General features: G+C 37.1%; 3 protein-coding genes across 3 annotated transcripts; all 3 read right to left on the bottom strand.

The window, feature by feature from the left end:
• Positions 1 to 3865: 3865 nt before the first annotated feature.
• On the bottom strand, positions 3866 to 7313 carry LOC131775706 (melanopsin-like). The gene is made up of 2 exons (XM_059091834.2): positions 7252 to 7313; positions 3866 to 4855 (listed from the first exon to the last, which is right to left on the bottom strand). The coding sequence occupies exons 1-2, from the start codon at positions 7252 to 7254 to the stop codon at positions 3866 to 3868; spliced, it is 993 nt and encodes a 330-aa protein (XP_058947817.1). The 5' UTR covers positions 7255 to 7313.
• An 8309-nt stretch (positions 7314 to 15622) lies between these two features.
• Positions 15623 to 16585, bottom strand: LOC131775720 (melanopsin-like). Its single transcript, XM_059091849.2, has one exon. It carries the CDS (start codon positions 16583 to 16585, stop codon positions 15623 to 15625), a length of 963 nt encoding a protein of 320 aa, XP_058947832.1.
• An 8158-nt stretch (positions 16586 to 24743) lies between these two features.
• On the bottom strand, positions 24744 to 25706 carry LOC131775722 (melanopsin-B-like). Its single transcript, XM_059091852.2, has one exon. It carries the CDS (start codon positions 25704 to 25706, stop codon positions 24744 to 24746), a length of 963 nt encoding a protein of 320 aa, XP_058947835.1.
• Positions 25707 to 26790: the final 1084 nt, after the last annotated feature.

The raw sequence follows: 26790 nt of genomic DNA, 5'->3' as shown, positions 1-26790 counted from the left end.
GTAGGCGGCTTTAATGTGTACTGCTCCTGCTTTCTTTTTGGCAAAAAACGTAAAATTTCTCCTGCCATGTGACAGAGGCTTAATTCCGGCTCTTATTTTTGAGTGCCTGCTGAAAAAGGCCATTAGTTTCACGACTTTAATGTTCTTTTAAAGGAGGTACTTTAGACATAAAGTTTGTTTGCCTGCTAAGCTGCGATGCTGGGGAAAATGGAGCAATATAATACTGATATACTACAATTAGTCAAAACATCATGGAAATCTGCAATGTAAATGAATATCCCTCACAAGCCTACAACCAACTTAATAGAACACTTATCTCGTTATTCTTACATGATTCCAACAATATTTACGTCTGAAATGGTAAGGTTCTGACAGTGTGAACAGTATGGCGTGTTAGACGCCATGTCTAGCCATTCACCTAATGCTATGAGATAAAACTCTCTGAGTTTCGAATTTCTTTTCCTCCATCGTCTTCCTATGACAAAAATAAATAGATGATGAAAAGAGAGAGGAAAAACGTGCTTTTCTCTTTCAACGAGAATTCGCTATCCTTTTTTCATTTGTTTTTTATTTCCTCAGGAAAGGCTCTAAATGTGTACATTGAAATAAGTACAAGGGACGATTCTTGTTTTGATTTTTAGTCTCAAGGTCATTTTAATCGCTATAAACGGACGATGCCACAAAGTCCAAAAAAAGGAACGCATCCAGGATGTAGGCAGTGTGATTCAGCTTAGGCTAGGGATTAAGAAAACAAGTCGCACGAAATTGCAAATTTAGAATAAGGTGATTTCATAAATACATACGTTTCCTTTCACTACCCCGCCTTGTTCGGTTTCATTTTTTTTATGAATCTCCAGTTTACATAGAAGGTATTCAGTGATCTGATTCATTTTGCATAAAGATTTATTTGTCTTAGAATAATTACCAAAATAATGCACCATTTAAAATCGAAAATTGAAGTGAAGAGCGTTACCCTGTTGGGAATTTCAGTGAATACTTAGTCAAAGATCCATTAATTTAAGTTTATGCCGAGCAGCCCGAGTACCAAAGTTTCATGTTTTGCATTTTATTTTTTAATATTGCATAACTTCAACACGGATTCTGTTTTGATGCACATTTTCATGTAGACCAACGTGTTTCGATTGCCGTAATTAGCTATACAGCTTCCTCGCGCATTTTAAAGCGGCCCGAAGCGGATAAAAAATCCCCTGCATTTACACGCTGGAACGATCATCGACACGAAAGGGCTTTTGGGGTCGAATTGCATTTGACCTCTCAGGTACTATTTGCGATGGGTATTTTCAAAAATACTTTTTAGAGAGTAAGTAAAAACCTGATAACATATTACTTGTGGAGGGTGCATTCTCAGTCCGACAAATTGCATGATATTTTCACCGAGATAATATGCCAACTCACTTGCTACCAATCGTGTATTTAGTTTTGCTACAGAGCACGGTACGGGTATATCTCGAAGCCTTGAGTAACGGGAAGAAAGCTAAAAATGTTGTTATGGAAATATAGAGTTAATGATTCGTGTATCTAAAAAACTTCAGTCCACATAGGGACTCGAAAATTCGAAACAATTAATCAAAGTTGTGGTCAGAAAACATGAACTAAATCTGGCAATATCTTAAGGGTCATAAAATACAAAAAACAAATTCCCTTCTAAAGAAGACAAGCAATCAGTCCAAATAAATGAAAATCAATGTTTCTTCAAAAATCTACGACATTTCACTCAACACTGAAATATATATTAAAAAATCGATATGCTTCTCTAACTTGTGATCAGTATCTCTCGAAACCTAATGTGCTAACTGCATTTTAAAGTAAAAAAAAAAGAGCTCACCTTAGTCTTTTATGGGTTACAAGTACATGAAGTTGAGGTTGACGATTTTGCAGAAAGGCTTTGTTATTGATGTGTTATCCTTAAATATGAAGACATATTTAAAAATTACTGAACTTTTTTTGATAACTATGAGTTTTTTTGATAGATTATCGGAGAAACACAAATATCAAAACTATAGAAATGAATGACAAAACTGTTTTAGGCCACATCTTAAAACTGAAAACATCCACTGCTCTGTTATGATTCATAAATCTATTCTCAATTCCGTACCCTCTCTTTTTATGCTGCGAGGAGACAAATTTAGCATCTTTTATACCCGAAAAAGATGAAAGGTTTAATGCCTTCTTGCTTGTGGATTTCTGAATTTGATGACATGAAAATGACCTTGCCTGTCAGCAGGTGTTCCAGCTTTTTTTTTTTCTTTTTCGACTCAAACACCTCTCATCTTTCTTTAACCAGTTGCTTACTAAGTTTACAGCATTGCATAGGGTCGGTTAAACTCAATCATGGAAAATTCTGCCCTCTTAATTCTTAACTTGTCAGAAAGGTAAACCAAATAATACATTCCATACTCGTCCTTCAGGGAAATTTTGCAACCATTATTGAACGCCATTAAAAGCCATTTAGTTTTAAATATTCGGCAACTAAAGGATGCGGCAGCATTTTTTCTCGGATATTTCAAAGGACATCCGTCATGTTCATTTTACGAGAAAACTTTGTCACACAGGTAGAAGAGTTTTTAAAGACTAAACAGGAAGGGGAGCCGTCGGAACAGTAACAAGGATGTTTATTCAACTTGAATAAATATCCTTGTTTAATATCAAAGTTAAAAATACTTTTTTAACATCAATGATAAATATCCTTGTTTGACATAATCTCTTTAAGAGAACGACATGATGTCAATAAAACGCTTTATATTCCACTTTCCCCAAAGGTTAACGGTCATAGTTCGCACACTCGTCATCAGAAATCCTGTAAGGCTTTACTAACTTATTGAGCTCCTGGTCTTCCCGTTTGGCGGGCGCTGGAACGTTCCCAAACACTCTTAGTATATGAAGTGGTATAAAAATGTGAGCCATTCAGTCTCCAAGATGGGTAGGTTTCAAAACTAGACTTAATACCCACAAAGCAAAGGTTTATCTATCATAAAAATCCATCGAAAGCAAATACCAACAATAGTTATTTCTATATGTTACCTCGATCTGATAACCTCACAACTTTTGACGCGAATTTTTCAAGCGATAAACTGATGGCAAATTTTCTCATCACAAATAAGGATAATATACCATGATACTCATTAAAGGTTTTACAAATGCTCTGCTTTCAACGTCCACAGGCGTCAAGTCAAACTGTTATTACAATATTACAATTTGAACAATTTCTACAGAATAATATTTTCAGTTCTCAGTACACTTTCTCACCTACATTTCAATAGTGGCCTTCATTGCACTATTTTTGTTTGACAATTATTATTGCTGAATAAAACACTAAACACTAGTAATAACACCTCCATTACAATACTTACGTTTAAAAAAAATACTGAGGACACCAAAAATTAATCTTACAATTCTCAGGATTGAGGAGGTAATAAGATATTTGAGAAAGGAATACGTTCATTGTATTAACCTAAGCAAAGCAATGATCGTGGAACATTTCTAACGTTGAAATAGGAAATGCTATCAGAAACTAGTTTTCTCGTGTTAATTTTCAACATTTCAGAAAGAGAATTTTAAAAATCGAACTATTACACCCAATACCGTGTAATAGTAGCAGAGTGCACGCAAAACTATAGGAAATGTTAGGCAAGTTTTATGCTTTCCTTGTATAAGAATGCTTAGTCAACAATAAAATATGAAGTCACGATAGCACTGGTTGGTCCAATGTATTATGGTACCTTAAGAGATAATGTTTAGAGAATAAGTGCTTGTAAATTGAATGGTGATCATCTGGTGATACCAATCGAGCCGGTTTGTTTACAAATCAGGAGTCAATCGGGGTTTCGGTCAAGGAATATAGCACTTAGAGAGCTAGTGCTACAGACGTTAGGTGAAAAGCATCTGCAGGAACAACCACTCGATTTGGTCTGTTTATGGGAATCGCCTGAATCATTCGGCGTCGAAACTTCCGCGACACAATGGCATACAGCATTGGGTTGACAAGGAATGATGTCTTTGCGAAAACGCTACATGCACTGGTAGCAACAGCATCAACGCTTCCCCCGAAAATTGTCATGAAGGATACGATGGCATAAGGAGACCACGAGAAAAGGAAAACTGCTATGATAATTAAAAAGTACATGGCCGATTTACGATGTTTTTTCAACAGAGCTTCAGACATAGTCATGGCCACCCTATTTATTTGTAGAGAAGTTTCGACGACATGACTAGAAACTTTATGAATTTTGTAATAGCAAAATGCAATAAGTGTGATAGGTAAAACGTAGCAAGCAAAGAATATTATTCCAAAATACGCCTTGTCACTAGGAACTTTCGATTCCCAGATGATCGAGCATGATTCATTGGTTCCTTCCAACCCATATCTTGACCAACCTAATAACGGTGGCACGCTGAAGACTAAAGAATACATCCAAGAGCCAAAGACTATCCATAAGACCGTCCTCTTGCTGAAGTATGAATCTCTGGAAAGAGATCTAGTTATGGTAAGGAACTTCCCCACCGAAATTACAGCCAAGTGGGTGATGGAAACGAGTGCCAGAAGGAAAATCATGAAGGCGTGAGCTTTACATCCAGCCATACCAAACGGCCATTGCTTCTGGAAGTAAAATGCAATCGAAAATGGAATGGCCACTGAGCAAGAAACGAGGTCACTCACCGCAATACTGAGAATGAGGTAGCTTGGTGGTGATGAACGACGGAGGTTCTTGCAAATTGTCAAAATTACTAAGCCATTTAAAATAATTCCAAAGAAGCAAACCACAAACTTGATAACTGCGAAAACTGTGCTCCAACTGCTATTGGCGTCCATTTCTCTGACGAAGGTTCTTTTTTTCTACAACAAAAGCAAAGAATTTTATAAGCGGCTCAAAAAAATATCTTTAAAGACGCTTTCCTTTTGGTGAGAATTTTTTACTAGTGACACGAGAAAATAGCTTTCCTTTACGATATGAAGGAGGCTTGCGTTTCGCAACGTTTTTGAAAACGCCGCACGATAAGACCATTACTTAACTAACTTTGATTTGTATAATAAATGTATTTCTTAGACCAGAGGAAGTTGTTTTCTAGCGCCGGATAAATATTGTCCAATGAGCTCGTTTAATAGCTTATAACGAACTAAAGACGGAAGCGACAAATTTAGTGTGTTAAACACATCACCTATGGTGATAAATCTATGTGGGGTACAACCAGCTAATTTGCTGATGGATTCTGAAGTGAATCTTTATTTTAAAAAAAAAACTGTTAAACACTGTTTTTTTTTGGAAGTACAAAATAGAACAAAATTAGGCCGCTGTCTATTCCAACCATACCATCTTAAAAATAATTTTCCCATACAAATGTCTGCTGTTTGGGAAAAAATCATTGTAGAGCAATTTTCTTGAATATTTCAGACCTTTAATCCCGCTGTCGAGTGTCATCAGATAATACTGGTCTCGCCTAGGTTTTCCCAACCATTAACTAAATGTTAATTTTTTTTCCATTAAACAACCCTCTTTCCTTTAGTCGCATACTTCTTTCAACTATACGGGGCATTTAATTAGTTTTCTACCGAAGACTTCACATACCCGTCGAGACTTATCGTTGTTGGGAGGTGCTTATTGTATTTATCATTGGGTTACGATTACATTTTGAAGGTAAAGTTTGCAAGTTATGCCCTTTACAAAGTGCCGCCTAAAACATTTCATTAAAGAGATCGAAATTCGTCGTTCTTTTTTGCTCCTGACTGGCTTGCTTTTTCACAAAAATCTTAACAAATAATAATCATAAAATCAGTTAAATTTCAAATCTCCAGGAGATAAGACATTTACATTCCTGCTGCTTAGTATGATTGCTTTCTTTAGTTTTGAAAACCATAAATCTCACTCGTCGTTACATCGAGATACGAAGCACGCTGGAAGTTTGGAGAGCACGATAACAGCGTGACAGTTGCTCGAGGCGCAGCCGAGAGCAAACCAAGTTTCCTGAGTGCTTTACAAACTTTCCATGTGTTTCATATCCCAATGACAGCACAGCTGACGAATGAACCAATTGTTTAAAAATTGTAAATGCAGGTTTTCTAAATTTTGTTTCTCATTGATTTAAAACTTTTGAGGAAAAAAGAGAGATGTAGTTTTAGTTAAAATGTACTATAAAATCAATATATTAGATAAAAATCACAGAGCATGCCTAGGGAGATTTCAAAGTCTTCATGTACATGCATCAGGTTTGCCAGATAACCGCGTGCTTACCAAAACCTTATCTTAAAACGAAGCAAAATGACAAAGAAGTACTTCGTTACACGTGCTGCATTCTAAGAAATGCTAAATTTGCTATTCAGGAACGAAGAAGGTCAGAATTTCTAGCTTGTTAGCAAAACGTGCGAGAGAGTTACCATGCTTGCAGCGTTGTTTCCTAGACTTCACGTCTAGTAATGAACGTGAGGCTGTTTGCAAATTCTGAAATTTAACATTTTTAATACAAAAACTTCTCTTTAATTAACAATACTTTTGAGACATATCACACTTTAAGGTGATCTTTACCGGCTTAAAGATAGTTCGAAAGTGGCGAAGCTCAACTTAAAGTAAGGAAATATAGTTTCCATTTCCCAGTCCCCCATTCGTATCGCGTTGTTTAATACATCGATCGAAAATTCCTTTCGTCGCGTTTAAGGCTTAGATTTCCATTGTTTTCTAAATAGAGTATCGTTTAGCATATTTACTTTTCATTTTTTAGCTCATAAAGGTCTATCTCAATCCTGAAAGATTTCTACACTTCCCCACACTCATTATGCACACAGTTCTTGAATAAAGAAAACAAAGGTGACATTGGGCCTACGGCTTTGTTTTAGAGTAGTAGGGGATTATACGAAAATACTTCCCTCAATCAGAATGGAAAGGAAAACCCACCTTGAAAATCTTAAAAATCACCGCTTAACCGAAAGGGACTTTCGCAGTCATCACAGATGAAATGTATTTGCTTGAGGTATATTTTTGCGCCGGCATAATCGTGCACGAAAGGAACATGAAACACGCTCGCGCGATTGAATTTGATTATACGAATTTCCTAGCTTTGTTATATATTTCCTTTTCACGTCATGGTCCGTCAATGGCAATTTTCTTCACGTTTTTTAATTCAGACAAATTTCTTTTCATGGTAAAGGGGAGAGAGTTCATAATTGAACTCTTTCAGTGAAAGACAGTGAATAATAAAGTTTAAATCAAAACTCCTAAATTGGATGCATCAAATGCTCACCATTCGCTCCCGGTTCGTTGCAATTGCTTGTTCGTGTTTCGTCAATCAGGAATACTACCATATACCGCGTCTGGCGCCCGAAGAAATAGTAGTGATCACGAACTACCATAGAATTTCTTTTTCTCCTGTCCGCTCTAAAAGCATTTTGGTCTTTGCAGTACGTGAGAAAAATGTTTTGAGCGTTTGTGACTCCTTCTCCAATGAGATCGTTCTATGTAACTGAGTGAAACTTCCCTATCGTTTCTATTTTTTCTTGTGGGAGTTTTCTCCCTGATCAAATACCATCAATTTTTGTTTTTACACAGTACTTCCACGCCCACACGGTTACTGGGAAATATTAAAATATTTCTTGGTTGCATGAAAAGATGTAACTGAACCCACACGATGTATCCTTCCACGCCAAATCCCGGCCCTCCGATGCTTTGAGGGCGGTAATAAGTAATATTTTATTGACTTTTCGAGCAATGACTATACGAAAACATCATGGCTAGTGTTTTTCGTTATGAATCACGCCAATATTTCAATGCAATTTTTAACTTAAACATAGTTTGCAGAGTTGACAGAATAGCGCTTCGACCAGTTTAAAAATTCTTCCCTTCATCTTTACTTGTAAGGTTACTTTGTTAATTAGGAGGTCCGAAGTAAAATTTACCAGCAGTAAAACTACAAGTTATTTTTAATTGCTTCAGGGAAGAAAATCGTGAGTTTTATTTTAATATCTTTAAGCAGACGACGAGACAGGTTTTGCCGGCCTTAAAGCTATTACGTAATTAGTTATTTTGGCCCCTTCATTTTCACTTGAGGTTATACCACACACAACCATTTTTCCAACTCTGAACAAGAAAAAAAAACAGGACTTGTAGACACATGGGGAATTATTTTATGAATTTTGTGTGCAAAGAAAAATCTGAATTTGATGAAAGTCTGCTAACAAGATAAGTTTCAATTGCATGTTAAATCACAAATAAAAAAAGTCTTGAATGTGTCGTTGTTACGTAATGAGGCCCCTAACTGTGGCAACCAATTCATGATGAGCATATAATTGCATGAAGCACTTTGAGATGGATGATGAATTGAAAAGTGTCCTTTCACTTTTCTTGAATAACTTTCATTTGCAAAGTTAAAATATTGCAGCCGCCACGACCCGCGCCCAAGTTCTAATAAAACAAAGCAATATTTAAAGGATCAAGATTTGCATTAAATCTTCTATTGAATCAATTGACAAGCTAAAACAAACTCATTGAGATGACGGTATAGATTTTTCTAAGTTGATGACGACAGATTCTATTCTTCGAGCGGATGCAGTTTTCGCGCCAAATACCTTTTTATATCTTTAAATTGAAGCATAATACTTTTATTCCACGAATGATCGGTTTGAAATGAATATTCATTATACTATAATTGCTTAAGACCGTTACAAAAGCGAAGGGAAGTCACGTTCACAGTTTTTCGAAACTTTTTTTTTTTTTTTTTTTTTTTTAACAAAACAAGAAATATCGCACTAATCGAGAAAAACAACTAGTTTTAACTCTTCAGTCCAAAACTGTAAATGTGTAATCCTGTTGCTATCAAGCAAAACTGTTTTCGATTCCCCATCAGGGGCCCGTTTAAAAATTCTACAAAAATTTCATGATTCCATTGGCCACACAAAACATTTAGTGATCAATTAAATCTACGAAATTTTTTTATGGATTACTCAAATTTAGCATTGAATTGTCCATGAGAAAGAAATATGAACAGCAACTGAAGCTCCTTAGAATTAGGTCTTACGCCTGAAGAGAAAGGCTTTACTTTTTCCACGTCTAACACCCACTTAATATTCCGAGATCATATACGTACCATAGGGTTATTGTAAGCTGAATCGCCTTTACATCATATCCCTATTTCGAACGCATAAAATCTCGAAAGAATTCGGTTTTACCCTACGTTTACTAGAACGTGTTTAACTGGCATCTTTGATTGGGTAAATGCTTCTGTTCTTTTTTCAGTTTTTTTTTTCAGAGTAACATCAGGTTGAACAGGAAGGCTAGCGCTACAACTTCTCCTACACACCGTTCGCCCACAACACTCTTAGTTACCTAATCATCGTCCAAACATACCTTTTCAATCACCTAATCATTACATATCATATTGCATCACAGCATCCTTTCAATTATACCACGCAGTTCACTATTTTCGTCGAATTCCTTTAGGTTGTCACGTGTAAAACGTGCATGCCAAATAACGTGGAGTGTTTGCACGTGTTGGGTGACCGCAGCTGTTCGTTATAGAATTAATTGGGCAGTACAGCAAGCTAAAAGTATAGGGAAGAATGAAATGTTTACCTCCAATTGTGACTCATGATGTGAGTTGTAGCTTCCTCCTATTGAACTGATATGATTTTTTTTTTTGCCCCTTAAAGAGAGGTTGATATCACAGGTTTGACTTTGCTAAAGGAGGAAGAAGGCAATATGGTGAAACATCTTCGTCTTTTACAAGATAAAACTTCACGAAAGACAGCGGAAATAATAAAGCCATTTCACCTCAACAGTTTGCTTCATTTTCGAGGCCCCATTAGGGGGGTCTGAGTATCCCGTATCCCATCAATTTTAGGCCAAAATATCCCGTATTCCGTCAATTCTTGTTGTTCGTATCCCTATAATGCCAGTTACCGTCATGACGTCATTGAGCGTGATATGTTTAGGTAACTGATAACGAATATAAAATTTTCCGGGGGCGTTTCGTATTTTAAACAGAAATTACGTGCAAATAAGACATCATGTTTATCGATGGTATGCTTTTAAGTAACATTCTGTAAAGAATTGCTGAAGGACTGAGGCGACTTCAAAGCAACCGGGAAAGTGGTGCAAAATGCAAAAAGCCGTGAGGGAAGGGAAGAGTTGTTCTCGGACAAGAGCCAATATTGGTACCTATTGTCAATGTTGACAATATTTGATGGCAAAATGTAAAAAATCGCATTTGAAAGTTTTTTTTTTTTTTTTTTTCACTTCCACTTCTTCTAAAAAATGAGAACTTGGATCTTCGATATCCCAGAATCTTTTTTAAACATCCTGTATCTCTTTAATTTTCCGCCCAAATATCCCGTATCCCTATATTTCTTTACCCAAATATCCGTCATCCCGATAACTCCTGATAGGGCATCATTTTCTGCAGAATTTCTGTTTTCAGTAGAATCCCAATTTTGATGATCGATCTCAGAGTTACTTCAACGAAGTACGTTGTAGAAGCCCCGGTAAGAAAAATTCAACACTTTAGCCCCCTCCGTGTTTCGGATGAGTTTTCTTTTGTTTACTTAGCGAACGAAATATTATGTCCTAAAAGGCATCTCATTTTGGCGTCTATATTCGACTGTATTGCATGGAATTAGCCTTTGAGCTACGTTTTCCGACACGAAGAAAGCTGCCATCCTCGATAGGGACACCTCACGTCCCATAAAATCTGCACAAGACCAAATATTCACCTGTTTGACTATATTTATATTAATCGCTAACGATTTCAGTCAGAATACCCCTTAACTTATCTGTCAGCGAGCCACCTTTTGGGGAAAATCGTTTGTTGTCAAGCTTAGACAGTGATTGACTCCATAAATAATATCCATATTATAATTAATAATAATACCTGCGCTATCTACAAGTACCTCTCACTGCATTCCAAATCTGACATGATACGTATGCTGATGGTTCTAATCAAAGTGCTCTGTGAGCAAACTCGTGAATTGACACATGATTTTCTTGGATTATGTTTAATGTTATCTGGTTTAGGGAATTTTGTGGTTGATTGTCATATCTGGAGTACGAGCAGTAGTTCAGTGTTCGCTAATGTAGCAAAGAAACAAAGTAACGTTGGGATAAGAAGGCATTACAATTGAAATGATCATACTATTGCATTTGACAAGGGTGGATGATGTCATGTGTTTTAAAAATATATCATTTTTGTTTCTGGTTCAATAGAAAAGGTTGGAAGTAAATGTAGGTGAAAAGTGAAATTTACTGTCTATCATTGTAAATATTGGAAAATCAAGGCAATACTGTCTTAATGTAAACATTAACGATTCCCTCTTTATCAAATGAGACAAACGGGAACGAGTTCTGAGTGATATAACTAAGCCAAGACTGCCACCGTCATTTTGGATCTCCGCCCGGGTAGATTTTAGTCACGTGCTAGGCAACATACTGAATCAATAACAAGATAGAATTTCATTTCAGGCCTATTTATCAATTATTTGGTGTATAACTTTCGTATTTTAGTATTTAATATGTATTTTAAATCTTCAAATTGTCTTGAAACTTAAAAGAAAATTGTTCTTTTAAAATTCACTGAAAATCGGTAGCTAAAATTGTTTGTTTAGGTGTTATTTGATTTTCGTGTTAACATGTAATTTCGTTAGTCGCCGGCATCTTCTGTTGCTTGACACAGGAAAAACACACGATACGAAGCGTAATGATCGATTTTGTCCTCAATCTCACGCCGTAGCAGAAAAAGCTTTTGAACATCTGTAAACTCCGAGTGCTTCGCAGTAAAGGATATTTTCAATGAATCTTCGGATTTTTTTCAAGTTCAAGGATTGTAAATTACAATTTTATGAAAAACGAAGGTTGTTCTGTTATTCCAATGTGAATCCTTGCATGCCTGCCAGTCGCTGGCGCCTCTTGTTGAAACTAAAACGAAAAAAAAACTCTTTTAAGATTATCATTGGCTTCTTTGTCACCCCACCCCCCACCACTATTCTTAGCAACAAAGATCATCATTTCGTTTGTTTTTTGCTCGCCAAAAACTATCAAATGCACTCAAAAGCCTAAAATCGAAAAAAAGTTTACAGGAATCGACCAATCGAGCGAGCGAGCGAATGCCATTCCCCACATCGTATCTACAACTCGCTCTTACGCATGCGCACAATTCACGAGTTAAAAATTGATCACAGTGATAGTAAAGCGAATGTCTTACATAAACAATGGACCAAATTACTAAAAAGGACTTTCTGGCAATTCAAAGAGACTGCAAAGATGGGAAATGATTCTCGGAGGGATTGACCAGATATTGAGAGCCGTATAGTAATGAAGAACGCAATGGCAGGGGTTTATCACTCTTCGAGATGGCCTGCTGTAACGATTTACTTTTGAAAACACAAATGGTCCTTCGCAATATGTATCAATAAATATGACATGGCACCATCGAAACATTCAGCACCGCAAATAGACGGATTATATTATGGTGAAAAAGTGCTACGGTCCTGCTGTTGGCTAGCCGGTGAAAAAGAGGAACTGAATGATTTTTTAAATGACCAGACCGGTCTCCACACACACACACACACACACACACACACAAGGTACAGCCTCTTCTCCTCTCTATTTCAATATTTGATTCGTCATACAGTCATGGGAGAGGATAGGGCTCTTTGCAATAACAAGAAAATATTATTTCTCTCATCCCTAACGTGGGATACAGAAAAAAAGCCGAATCACCACGAGGAATCGAACCTCAGAGCTCCAATGCTCTGTCGATCTCTGAGCTACGCTAAGAAGCACTATGGTAAGTCGCTCCACTAAGTATTAACATGATAACGCTTCGTGCATGCTACTTGGATCAGAAATGTTGAATGCTTCTTGGAAGTATATAGAAATAAGAAAAAGAAAAGGTTTTAAATTTGTATTCTGTAAGATGTTTGCAAATAAAACTATCAGAATTTATTCCTTCCTCCTTTTATTTCTGAAGATTTTGATTTTTATTGCACCTTGAATTTTAAAAATTACTTTGTTATCTGTTTAATGTTGTCATTATTGTTACTTTATTCCATCATCTTGACCCTAATTTCCCCGTTGAATTGAAGGTAAAATAACAAGCAAAGTTGTTACTAAAGATAAAAAGTGGAGATTATTTTCATACCTTGCGAATGCAATCTATAAGTCTTGTCTGTCATATCCAAATTTTAGGATATTTGCGGTCATGATGATTTTTACATAACATTTTAACAACTTAGATACAACGCACGCGCTTTAATTGGCCAAAAATCTATCGTTTGTTGTGCCGCCCACCCATAGAAAACTGAAACATCTCTGTTCAGAGATAGCCGCCAGATGTCTAGAATTTCCAAATTTTAATTCATTTTAACCTTTGGTTTGAGAGGACGCTTTGAACACCGAAAACAACGAGAAAGACATTATTTTTGTAATGTTTACCAAATTTTCCATTTAACATATAGTTTAACTAACTGAATGTATAGTTTTTTCGCTGCGCGGTAAAAGTGAAAGAACTTCAGACATAACCGACTGCATTTTCCCAATTTTCTCGCCGAGAATGGAAAGATGCCATGTTTTTGCTTTCAGAAAAATTTCTAGCAACAACCTAGAAGCGTTTTCATACAGAATTTTATCGAAGAATTTCTTTACAAGGGAATAATTTAGTTTGCTGTCCGCGATTGTTGATAGTTTTAACAAGGACTTGAAAGCCTTAACCCGGCAGAGGCAGTAGAAAACATTTCGTTTAAGGAAATATTGTGCTGTGAGTGAAAAAATAGCTCGATAGCGTTTAAGCTACTGAAAAAAGACAGTATTGTTGTCTTTCGATCCTGCTGTTTTTGTCGTAATGCGGTAATAATGTTATTTGAGAATTTAAAGTTACTTCCTGAAAATGTAAGTAAATAATATCTTTAAAAATGTTATAACTGACCTTTATTTCGCTGAAAGAGTACCGGAATACATCAAAACTGATTCCAAGGTCCAATTCTGGCCACAAAGTTCGTTCGTTTTCTCTGTCCAGTTTGAAGAATTTTGTTGCACTTTATAGTTTGAGCCTTTATACCTTGTGTATCGTTATTTCTAGTCAATGTTTTTTGGATTTCTGCTCAGGTTCTCGGTGCCATTGAGTTCATTTGTTAAGACAAATTTCAGTCTCTGCTCTCATGACCTACATTTCATTCAGTTTACTGTGCTTTGATTGGTCTATCGCACTTTTTGACAGGTTTACTGAGAATCAGCGTCTCGATCACAAAATAAGAATAAATTTATCAGTCTGGCTGACAAAAAATACTTAATATATTTATGTCATACATCCAATAAACCTGGAAGATTACCAGAAAAACCGATAAAAAGTTTGATTTACTCCTAAATAAGAGACAAGCAGCAGGCATAGTTCAAAGAGTAAAGGTTTTTCAATGCACTCACTCCCTTCGCGCCCTTCAACCTGATTCTGCAGTTAAAACTCGTGACCTTGCCGAAGACAAATATTCGACCCGGAAGTCTCCCGTGTAAGGAACGTTTTCTTTCGCTTCGCCTTTTTTCCCACGGTTTTCCGATGTACAAGTTTGTCTAGGTCCAAAATTATGGTCCTTACTGTCTTAAATCTGAGCTAAATCCCTTTTTCTTTTTCTTTTTTGGGCCACATTATTTTGTATTTGGTCAGAGAAAAGATTCTTCGTCTTGACAGACGTTAGACTTTACTCTAGCGATATCAAGCCATCTCAAGGTTTGGGTGTCTTATTAACTCCTGGTAAAAACCTAAAAGTTAGAGCGCTTAACGCAGGACTTAACGCCCAGAGGCCGGAATCTGAGGGGGCATCATAGGATTCCCCACGTTCTAGAAAAGTATCGTATGGGCAGTATGCGAAAGTTTCTCGATATGAAGAAACTAGGCGCACACACACAACGTGATAAATTGGAAGCACGAGATTGACCACGAGTCGCATTCAGCAAACGGTTTTAAGATTTTGCTCAATTACATTCGAAGGTGAGTATTCTTATCACCATGAGTATGTTTTATAATGAACAGTTTCAAAACCTTACTAGGGGAGAAAGGAAAAATTTTTATTTTTGGGAAAAATTAGTTTCGGTGCTGACAAAGGCCACACTTACATTTTTTTGTTTTAACGTTTTTCAATAGAAGTGAACTGCTTATTAACCAACTACCTTAAAATGTTTGGCCATCAAAATAGACAAGTATCATCCAACAGTTATATTCATTCCCACACTTGAAGATGCTCCCTTTAGGTAAACTTCCGAACTTCGTCGTCGTCGTCAACTTGTCAATGATTAGAAGCTGACGTTAGCCGATTGGTACCTGTGATCAACGCACCACTTGCAACGTCTTTTTCACAAGAACATACGCTAAAGTGCTACTTTCAGGAACACGAAATGACAATGAATAAATTCATCAAATGTACAAGATCAGTCATTTTGAGGATTTTGAAACTCAGTTACTTATACAAAAAAGCGAGCCAATAAAAGTCAGTCTTTTTAACGTCAAGCGGTGTAAACTGTACAATAAGTACAGGCTGATGCACATCGATGATCGATCTTTTCGCTCTCAAACCCTCTGAAAAACTTATCTCTCAATGAGAGTTAAGTGCCAACAGCAATGAACAACCGATCTGTGAAATTCAAAGAGCTAATGATCTTGAAGTCGAAGGTAACCCGGTGGGTCCCACCACTCTATTTTGTCTGGTTATAGGAACTGATCTAACCAAACGTCTACGAAACCTGCGGTGAAAGATGGTGTAGAGTACTGGATTGACAAAAAACGATATCCTGGCAAAAACGCTGCATGAACTTGTCGTCAAGGGGCTTATGTTGATCCCTGAGACAAGAAGGAAGGATACCACTACGTAAGGCGACCACGGGATTAGAAATGCGGCTATGATAGTTAAAAAGTACATGGCAGATTTACGGTGCCGTTTTAAGAGAGCATGAGTCGCAGTTACTGCTAGGCAACCCATCCGCGAAGTGTTGACAACGATATGCCTAGAAACTTTGTGGATCTTGTAATAGCAAAACGTTATCACAGTCAGTGGTAAAAAATAACGAGCAACGGTTACAGTTCCAAAATATGCTTGATCTGCTGGTAAATACGATCGCCATTGTACTGAGCATGTGGCATTTGTACCTTCCGGACCATATCTTGACCATCCAACCAAAGGCCCCAAGCTGAAGCCAAGTGAGTACATCCAGGAAAACAAGATTATAAGCATCACCTTTTTCTTGTTGAAGTAAGAGTTTCTTGAAAGAGATCTGGTGATAGTCAGGTATTTTCCCGCGGAAATGGCGGCCAAATGGGCGATGGAGACCAGTGCCAGAAAAGATATCAAAAAAGCATGAGCGCGACATCCACGCACACCAAATGGCCATTCCTTCTGAAGGTGCTTGGCTATCGACAGCGGAAGAGCGATGGAGCATGAAAGAAAATCACTCACTGCGATACTAAGAATGAGATACGTCGGAGGAGATAAACGGTAGATGTTCTTGGAAATTGTATAAATTACTAATGTGTTAAACGTGATTCCTAACAAGCATACCGTGAACTCTACAGTCACAAAGATTATGTTCCACTTGCTCATTGTATCCATCCTCCCTCTCTCTTTTTGCAAAAACCTCGAGTTTCAAGGAAGAACCTTATCCTTTCCCCTTCCGTGATCTCTTAACAACATGGCAGTCTTAATGTTTCAATTATAACCGTTATTTATTCAGCTATGATAGATCTTCCCTTAAAGACTGCTCTCCCTTCGGCGATTATACTTAGCCGCTACCGGTGTCGTCGTTTGTTTTTGTGAAAAAAAAGAGCTGTTGTCGTGCTAAATTATCGGTGTTGAGGGTTTGATTAATTCAAAATCAGAGCGTGATACCCTTGAGGAATAGAAAAATATCTTTGGTCGAGTTTGATTGGAAATTTTATTACAATCAATATGAATAGGGCGAGATTTGATTCAATTTCTCTTTTCCATGGTTTTTTCCTAGAAAGGCAATCTTTCTGATATGCGCTTTAAATAGCTAAGCTTTTAACTCTAAGCTCTTAAAAATAATTTAAACCCCTCAATTACTGCATTTACGAGTCGGTTTAACTCATACGAGATTTACGTAAATAGATCCATCTAGTCCGTCCATTTACAAAAAAAACCTTCTTCAGTCCCAAATGGCTAACATAAATACCCTGCTTCAGCGAAGACTCGAGGAAACCAAAGTGACAAAGAGTTAGGACTTGGTAGTCTATGCTGAAGGGATTGCAGATCTAATTAACAAATATCCGCGCGTGATAATGAATAACGTCTTCCTGTTTGACGACCAAATTTATCCTTTACCACCCTCATCATCTTTTTTCCCGCAGGCAGCTATTGACATTGCTCATCTTAGCTGTATGCGGAGTAGGCCTCTAAGAAATAAATTCCGCATTAACCCGTTTCTTCGTAGATCAGGGTAAAACAAATGATCAAGAAATCGGAAGGTAAGTTGTTGAAAGCTTCGGAAGGGGACTTGAGATAGTTAGAAATTTGTTCTTTGTTCGGAGCTCATCAATGATTAATTTTTTTCTCTACTTTCTTACATTGTCAGCAATTTAAGTCAAATCACATCCGTTCTTTGTCGGAGACCTTTGCTCGCGCCTTTTTTTCCCGGCCACTCTTTCTGTTTTGATCATTTGTTATTTCATTTCCGTTTGCTGAAGATTTTTTTATATTTTTTCAGTTGCAAGCCACAAAGAACCCCTAGTGTATTCCACCTTTTTTTGCCGCTGTTCATGTTGCTTCTTTCTCGCTTTAAATTTTGGCATAACAACATGAAAAAACAATGCACTTCTTTCTCCGGTGTGTTTTTCTTTCTTATTATGGCCTTTATCTTTAATTTTACACTCCTCCATTGTCATCTAAAACAAAAATGGAGGAAAACTTGCGATGCAATATACAATTTTTTGTGCGTTTTGCAGGTTGTTGTTTTGTTGTCTTATATCAGGTTATTTGATGTCCTCTTATAATATCCTTTCTAAAGTTAACTTCAGCATGATAAAGATTGCGACAAATTCTTTGCCAAGAATTGTTATTCAATGTTTTCCCTTTGTACATACAAATCCTGGAGTCTTCCAGTTTATAATGAATAAGAGCTCATCGCGTGCTCGTGTGGCAATCCACTCGAACAGGATCGGTGGGTGGCAGTGCCCTATATTCATTTTGTGTTCCTGAGGGTAAGGAAAGTACACCTCCTTAATCTATCGTTCTTATGTACGATCACTTCATTTTGAATTTACAAGACCTTCTTTTCATTATGTGTTCTTTTAATCTGATTTTTTCTGCACAAAGAGAAGGGAGATACGTTCTCAGGAAAATGTTAGTATCTTATGTTCATTTAAATACTTTTGAAATGCCACGCCATTGATTCCAAGAATTCTTCTCACTCTTAATTGGCTGGCTGAACCTGCAAACAGAACTTCATACCTGTCTGCCATGACGTATCCGTCAATTATTTTGCTGAAGAAATGTCTCTCCCAAAAACTAAGGAGAATGAGTCACCTTGAAGGGAATAAGGCGCCTGAACCTTTGAGAGGGTCGACGAAAGCAGTCAAAAGGTACTTTATCAGAAGACGAGCATTCCAAGGGAAATGTTGCCTTTAACTCCTTACAAAAAAAACCGGACCAATTACAACATCTTAGTCAGTAGGGATTTTAAGAAAACCACGACGGCAACGGCAACGGGAACGTAACTAAACAAAGAGTTTAATGAGCAGAACAATGGCTGGGCACATGCGTTTTAAATCTTTGTAAATTTCTTTGCATCCTCTGCAAAACAGCAACGTGAAATGCGTTTTCTGGAGAACTTGAACGACGGCTGCTAATATTTCAAATTCTATTTACAATTTAACGCTGTGTTCCATTTTAAATTTTCAGATAGTTTTGACAATGAGAAATAAACAAAATTACCTTAGAATATCTTGAGATTCATTGGTAAAATAGAAGCCTTTTTTTTAACCGACGTCGTTGACGGCGTCGCCGTCGTCGTTTGGTTCTTCAACATGTAGCAGTTGTGGTTGGCTCAAGCAGCCTCTCAACTCAAAGTTGGATTGTTTCAATACTCTGGTAGGATAGGAATTCCATATTTTCATTTCATCAAATTCATGTCAACGTGGCCAAGCAACTTTTTTTTAATAGCATTTTACCAAATCCTTATCTTAGAACAAAGAAATGTCCAAAATTTCCATTTCAAAGCTGTTTATACTTCAAGTCATGGCAGGTGATTTTTCCTCATCCGTGAAAACATTTAGCAGTCTCTTATCATATTGACAATTATTATCAGAGGAAGAAGAATGTTGTCAGTCGGATGGAAAGATGAAAAATTCGGATCAATATCAGTATCTGGGCAACTGCCCATCTACCCCTCCCCTAACCCAACATTAACCCTAACTTGTGATCAATTTGGTTTAGGGGAGGGGTAGGTGGGCAGTTGCCCAGATACTGATATTGATCCAAAAGTTCGACCACGAGACCAAGTTAAAGTCGCTGACCACATAGAAGATACTGCAAAGATAAACAATTTGGAATTATTGAGTAACAGCAACAAAAATGGTTGCTATCTTAACTAAATACGAAGACTATTCTCCTCACTAACGGATGACCTCATTAATTCATCTCTGATCGTAAATAATTGTAATGAAAAAATGTATAATAGATTGGGTCGCAAAGAAACATTAACATCAGTTGTATTTCGGTAAAAAAAACTGTTATTGAAGGGAGGTGTCAAATTCCACGCTTTTGAACGAATGTTACAGACTCATTAACGGGAAAAAAGGTGCATGCGTACTTCGAACGCCCGTAGTTTTTTTTGGTGGGAAAATGATAATATTTTAAACAGCCTATACATAACATGGATTCAGCCTCCTAAAATGGTCAAATAACTGCGAAATAACATCGGCCTTCGATTTCGGTAAATGTATGTTAAACCGGCATGACTCGCCGTATTCTTGATAGAAAGGAGCCGTTAGGATCATAGTCCGTCTGGTTCGGTTCTTGGTTAAAGCAACTGAACTATTCATTGGTCACTCTGTAAGAGATAAAATTATAGAAAAATCAAAAAATGCAATAGATTACAAAACCTAGATCGTAGTGACTGATTGAAGGTTTTCCGCAAACAAGACCAAACTTTGGTTAGTGTTTACATGAGGCATAATCAATTTATAACTCCTTATGCACTCAGTGACTATGCAAAAGAACGTAAACGCAACCAGGATTTAGCGATAAATTCATTTCGGTTGCTGGCGGAAGTCCTGAAACCCTTTGGAAAATGTTGATGTTGTTGTTGGGTTCAGTTGTTTAAAGGCGGCTAACGCTTTCCAACAAGTAAATCGCTATATTCAGCGGATAAGTGTTAACAAAATGTATTACTTTGTCCCCCGGATAGAGATTTATCCAGTGGATAGCGTTATCCAGCCTATTGAACAACCGGGTTCAGATTAACAAGTTTAGATGAGTAAATTCACCATAGAACAAAACAAAAAAACAACGCATTCTTCCCTTCCATGTCCTGCTTTTTTATTATTATAATTATTTCCAGATTTTCCATCTGCTCCTCGACAATATTCTAGGAAAAAAAAGAGAAATACCTTAAGATTTGAGCATACAGTGCTTAAATTTTTTTTCTCAGAGGGCACGGTAACAAATCCTGCAATCTGATTGGCTCTTAACGCGGTCCGGATTTTCCTATCTCTGCCCACGGGCACGGTAACGCTTTCGTAGTCACCGAGAACATCCCTAGATCCGTTGCCATTTTTCGTCAATAAGTTTTGTTTTTCCAGCAGGGCAATATATTTTAAGCAAATCAAGCTGATTAACAACTTGTTCTCATTCAAAAATGTAAATGCGCTTTTTTATTTTTCACGCGCTCTCTACTTGACAGGTGTCAGATTGTGACTACCATCAGTTCAGTTTATGGAGGATCTTGTCGTAATCACATTCTGGTTCTTTTAACCTGCATTTCGTTTTAGAAAAAATAAAAATGTTATTCACCAGCCTAGGTCGGTCCGTATTGGAAAAAACTGTGACCTCTGTTTTGGTACTCAAATCCTCGGGAACAGTTTTTCCCAATAGGAACCTCCCGGCCGACGAATAACATAAAAATCTTCTTGCGATCAATTTTACATCAGATTTTAATATATGCAAAAAGAAACAAAGATTTGGTCGGAGCCCCAATAATCCCGCATCTAACATTGAGAGTTTTGTTAAATAAAGGGCGGAAGAACATTTTCGTTAAAGGCTGAATTTAAAGTTATCAGTCGACCTAAGGAGGCTCCATACGGTTTTTGCTCAATGTTGGCGCGCGCGCGAAAATTTTTATTTCTTCGCTTTTCTAGGTCACTAAAACCATCAAAAGGCGATGAGTAGGTTCGGAATTTCGTTTGCAGTAGGAAATATTATCAAAATGATTTTCGTTATTAAGCTAAGGCTCCACGAAGGGAGGCGCTCGCCAGTGATAACTTGGCTTTGCTTTTGATTTTGTAGCCCAGTAAATACTACATATTTACGCCAAACTTGAATGCACGTTTAATAACTCTCGTATAGACAAAAGTAAAGATGAAAGATGTGTAAATAAGTAAACGTGTAAACGTGTAGTATTTAGGTACATTTTATTCGAAATTTGTAATGTAACCAAGTCCGATAGCAAAAACTCTCTTACAAAAGTACCACGGCGCTAGCAAAAACCAACGAAACGACTGCCCTTGTTGAGGTCAACTAGCAAAAGAAAACTATCTAGCAAAAACGACACTTAAACTACCTACCGGCGTTACGTAACTCTTACGTAACCTCACGCAAAAACGCGATAGAACTTCGCCAAGATCTGCATCTGAACATACGTAAACTTTCGAATCTTGCCACAGGAGTCCGTAGGTAATCTGACCTCACGTAAGCGGGCCATAATTTAAATGCAGTTATGTAAGTAAATCAGTAACAATAAATGAAGCTCTACCATCCGTAACCAATCAAGAACGCTGACAACAAAACCTTTAGTATCCAGAGCAAAAGGTACTTTGTTAATAAGACATTTACTCGATCATCCTCTTGTTCTTTGCAGAAGTTTAGCGTAGGCGTAATATCAAGCTCAGATGAGCCAATAAGCCACAGAGCTATAAAAAAAACCTTATAAGATGGTTTCCTTCTAATATTTCCTTTCCTAAAAGAGCTGATTTCCAGAATTTTTCATCTCCTGCTCGATAATGTCCTGGAGAATGAAGTTACAAAAATTTAAAAACTCTAAAAATAAAATAAATGCCAACAAAAGAAGTCAAAAAAATTTAATGAGCGGTCAAGACACCAACGCATTAGTAAAAATTCTTTCTGCTGCCTCAAAAATAACGTGGTTCAATAAAAACTGTCACCACGGCTATCACCGAGGATTTGTCCCGCGCTGTATAATACGCTCTACACTCTAACTTTTTAATTCAATGCTGTAATGCAGTTTTCATGGCTGGCGATAAAAATCGATGCAAAACTGTGTTCTTCTGTCCGAAATATTATATGCGAAGATTATTTATCTCAGTCAAATGAATGATTTCCATCAATCTTCGACGTCGAACTTCTAGGAGACACATTACGCTTTTAATAGAACTGTCGTTATCCGCGGTAATAACGTTAAAATTTCCTTTTTACTTGGCTCCAGAGTAATTGCAAAAGACGCTGAGATTTCCTTTGATTAGCAAGCTGTCTTTCCCGTGCAAGACTGATCGCAAATATTATACAAAATAAAACACATTTGTAATTTAAATTAGTTTCCCAACATTAACTGGCGAATAGGTAGGGTATATTTCAGCGGTAGAAAGGGCAGGCTCTTTTAACATGATCATGATCATTTTCGAGATAAGGGATTAAAATAACAAAAGAATATTGGTATCTTGGATATAAAGTAGCCCCCAATAATGGACCATCGACAAAAAAACATGGTTCGATACAAGCCTGAAACTTTTTGTCAAAAAAAAAGATAAATAAAATAATAGCACTCTAATAATAATGATAACAAGGATGAAAACAAAAAACACTCATTTATCACAATCATAACGAAATAAAATATTGCAGCTTTTAGGAATTCTTGAATGGAAAAAAGCCTATTGACGAATGCACATGTAGTTGTAAGCTTGCTTTTCGGTTATATTTTGTTACAAAGAAAGCGAGTAAACAATTCATTCTGATCCAAATATCTAATAACTTCTTCCCATCCAGGCTCCGGTCGCAAACATAGCGGCATTGAATTTTTATAAATTCAAGAAAAATTAAGAAATGTCGCTTAAACACTTCAAATAGAGGATAAACTTTTATAACATGACGAACGGACCGCATTTTTGAAGGCATTTTAATCATCTTATGCATCAAAATTTGTTTCCAGTGGCTAATCGGTTTTAAAAAACCGCTTTTTCGAAATCTGAGAGGTCCTGGGGAAAAAACTGCGTCCAGAATGGCAGCCAATATATAGATATAAGAGGTTGCGGGGAAGTTAAGAACATTTCTTTTGCGTCGTGTGAAATATTTGAGACAATTTGAAAATGAGTTTTGACTTATGCAGTCCATGCTCTTGAAACAAGGAACCATCAACGGGTAAGGGCCGTCGTTAGGGGTCGGGGAGTGAGCGTAAAGTGAAAATTTTCAGTCGTGATTGAGGGATAACGACACAGAGTCAGAGAAAAAAAATGATATGTAAATATGCAACCAAAAGGAAAATTGCGCTTTAAATGTCGCAAAATAGTATCTGGTAAGATTTTAAGCGAGAGCCGCTGACTTGTTTCATTGCACTGATATCTGTTTCAAATTATATAGATAGACACAAATTTGTATTCCTTCCAGTCATTGGGATTTATTGTTATTCTATACTTTTATATCATTTATTTAGCTATTGATGCAGTGATACAAAGCATGTTACATGCAACATACGGCAATAATATCAATGGACAAGTGGTCTACATGAATACAGACCGCTTGCATTTCTTTGTTGTTTTTTATCGGACAAAAACGAACATTTTTACAACCATACACATCGAAGACAAAATTATAACTTCAGGCGTTCAAAAACTTGATAGGAATCATGAAGAGGCTTTCTTAGTCTTAAAAAAAGAGCTCCAAATAGTTAAAAGTTTCCGCTCTGGCCTCCGTTACTTAAACCTGTCAGAAACAAACGAGTTCATTTAAAACGATTCACAAAAGAAATTAAACAGGTGGCTTTAAAGGCTATCATCTTTCACAGAATTTGTTTTATGAGTAAATTTTTTTACGTTTAAATGCTTTTATCATTTCAAGTACTCGTGACACCGCACCTTCGTTTATTTCTTTCCTAAGGGCTATTTTGAGATTCTCGCTGGGGTTATACAATAGCATCAAAAGAGCAAAGTAATTTAGCCTTTGGGCGTAAAAATTAACAAATTTTGACCGTTAATCGTACAAAAAAAAATCCCTGAGAATTTTCCATTTAGCCACAAAGGAAAGAAATTAACCATTGGCCGTATAAGAGCCATTACCCCATTGAGATCTTCAGCAACGAAATACCGCGATTGTAATGGTCAGCAGTTGACATATGTGTTATGTAACATACACGGACCAAGTGTGCAAAGAAGTTTGAATAAGCCTATGTTCAGGGAGGCCTTACTGTTCCCGCGTGAGAGCTCCACTAATACATCTGTGGTACTAACAGGGTGCAAATGAAAGTCAGTGACTGTTTACATGGTCTTGAATATAAATGGAGTGAAAAAATAATGTGCATCCGGGTCGTTCAAAGCGCTAAAGTTCGCGAAACTGATGGTAAACCGATAGGACTCACCACAACTCGTCTCGATCTAGGAACTGATAAAATAAAACGCCGTCTAAACCTGCGGTGGAAAATGGCGTATAACATTGGGTTTAAGAAAAACGAAACTTTTGCAAAAACCTTACTTGCACTGATAGCTACAGGATTGATAAGTTTACCCAGCACCAGAAGGGAGGCAATTGTGATGTAAGGCGTCCAAGGAATTACAAAAGCAGCGATGATGGCGAGAAAGTACATGGCTGACTTGCGATGCTTCTTCAAAAGCACTTGCGTGGCGGTCATGGCCAGCCCACTCATTTGATGAGTATTTTGTATAATATGTTTGGAAACTTTGTGGATTTTGAAGTAGCAAAACATGATCACAGCCAAGGGTAAAAGATAACAGGTAAAAATGACAACTCCAAAGTATGCCTTATCAGTTGGATGAGATGAATGCCATTTGATTGAGCACGTTATGTTTGTTCCTTCCAAACCATACCCTGACCATCCTACCAAAGGTGCCAAACTGAAGCAAAGTGAGAAAATCCAAGAGGCCAAGATTATGAGTAGTACTTTTTTCGTGTTAAAGTAAGAGTCCCTTGAAAGAGATCTAGTGATAGTAAGATACTTTCCAGCTGAAATACAGGCCAAGTGAGTAATGGAAACCAGGGTCAGTAAAAATATCAAAAAGGCGTAAGCTTGACAACCAGCCTTACCAAAGGGCCATTCTTTTAAGAAGTACTTTGCTATCGAGAGAGGAACAGCCGACGCACACGAGAGAAAATCGCTCACTGCAATACTGAAGATGAGATACGTCTGCGCTGATATCCGCCTGTGCTTATTTCGGAAAATTGTGAACATCACGATGCCATTAAGAATAATTCCTAAGAGGCACACCAACAGCTGAGTGATTGCGAGAATTGTGTTCCATTTTTGAGTGGTAGTCATCTTTCAGGATTTTTTCTTGATGGTAAATCTTTGTCAGCGATTCAGTTGGCAAAAAGAAGACCTTGCGTCATTCAGGGCTTCGCGCTTTCTTCTTCTTTATTATTTCAATTACCACTTGTTTCCATGCTATGTTTTCTTTTTTTCGGGAAGTTATCACTCTACACCCACCAAGATTTAACAAAACATATGCATTCAAATATACAACGGATATCATTTATCATATGATTTTAAGTCTTATTGCTATGAAACCGCCTACATGGAGCACGAACACTCGTGTATTGAGTGCAAACACGTGCTCTCCATCCGGGTAGCTGTTTTTGCACGTGGTAGGCTACTGCGTCTTCTCCCAGCTAGTGGCGACATGTAAGCTGTATAGGCTACTTTCCAAAGTTTCGAATTTCGTAGCCTACCATCTCGGCGAACCGGGGATTTACTAGGTAACTGTGTAAGACATCGTCTCAGTCAAACCTCTTTCAATAATCACAATGAGAATTCCACGCTGAATATACAAATACATGTTACATAACACATCATAATATTGATTTGCAGCCTTGTTTCAACGACGCGTGGTTTTCACCAAAGTCAGTTAATATTTTTACTTGTCGTACACTAAACATAAATGTAGCAAACTATTTTATAATCATTTTTTAATAATTTTTTTACGAATGATGACAACCTAATTGTTTTCAACGAATGAGACGGTTGAAGTCATGAACACCAAATTCATTCATTCAAAAAGGTTTTTAAATGCGAAACTTTCAAAATTTTTGTTTTCGCTTTTTAACTTGTTGTTAGTTATAAAATGAAAAAGGACTCTGAAATGATTCAAATCATTTCAACCGGCGTCGAAAAAAATAAAAGTCGTTTGCAATATCTCAAAAAAGAAAACGAAATAATCAGGATGTATTTTACCGCCTCTTGCCGCACGATTTGATGAATGGTTACGCACATCCACACGTGAGCAGCGCCTCTCTGAGTGCACTTACATAATATTCTTTCAGAAATAGGCTCCTTAATTGATTTATCAATAGATATCGATGAAAGGGATGATGGTGCAATTATCAAAGAAGAAACATCCTCTTTG

The sequence above is a fragment of the Pocillopora verrucosa genome, chromosome 14 (genome assembly GCF_036669915.1).
Source record: "Pocillopora verrucosa isolate sample1 chromosome 14, ASM3666991v2, whole genome shotgun sequence".
Classification (NCBI taxonomy): domain Eukaryota; kingdom Metazoa; phylum Cnidaria; class Anthozoa; order Scleractinia; family Pocilloporidae; genus Pocillopora; species Pocillopora verrucosa.
Note: the sequence above shows the minus strand (reverse complement) of the source record. Positions and strands in the feature narration are given on the sequence as shown.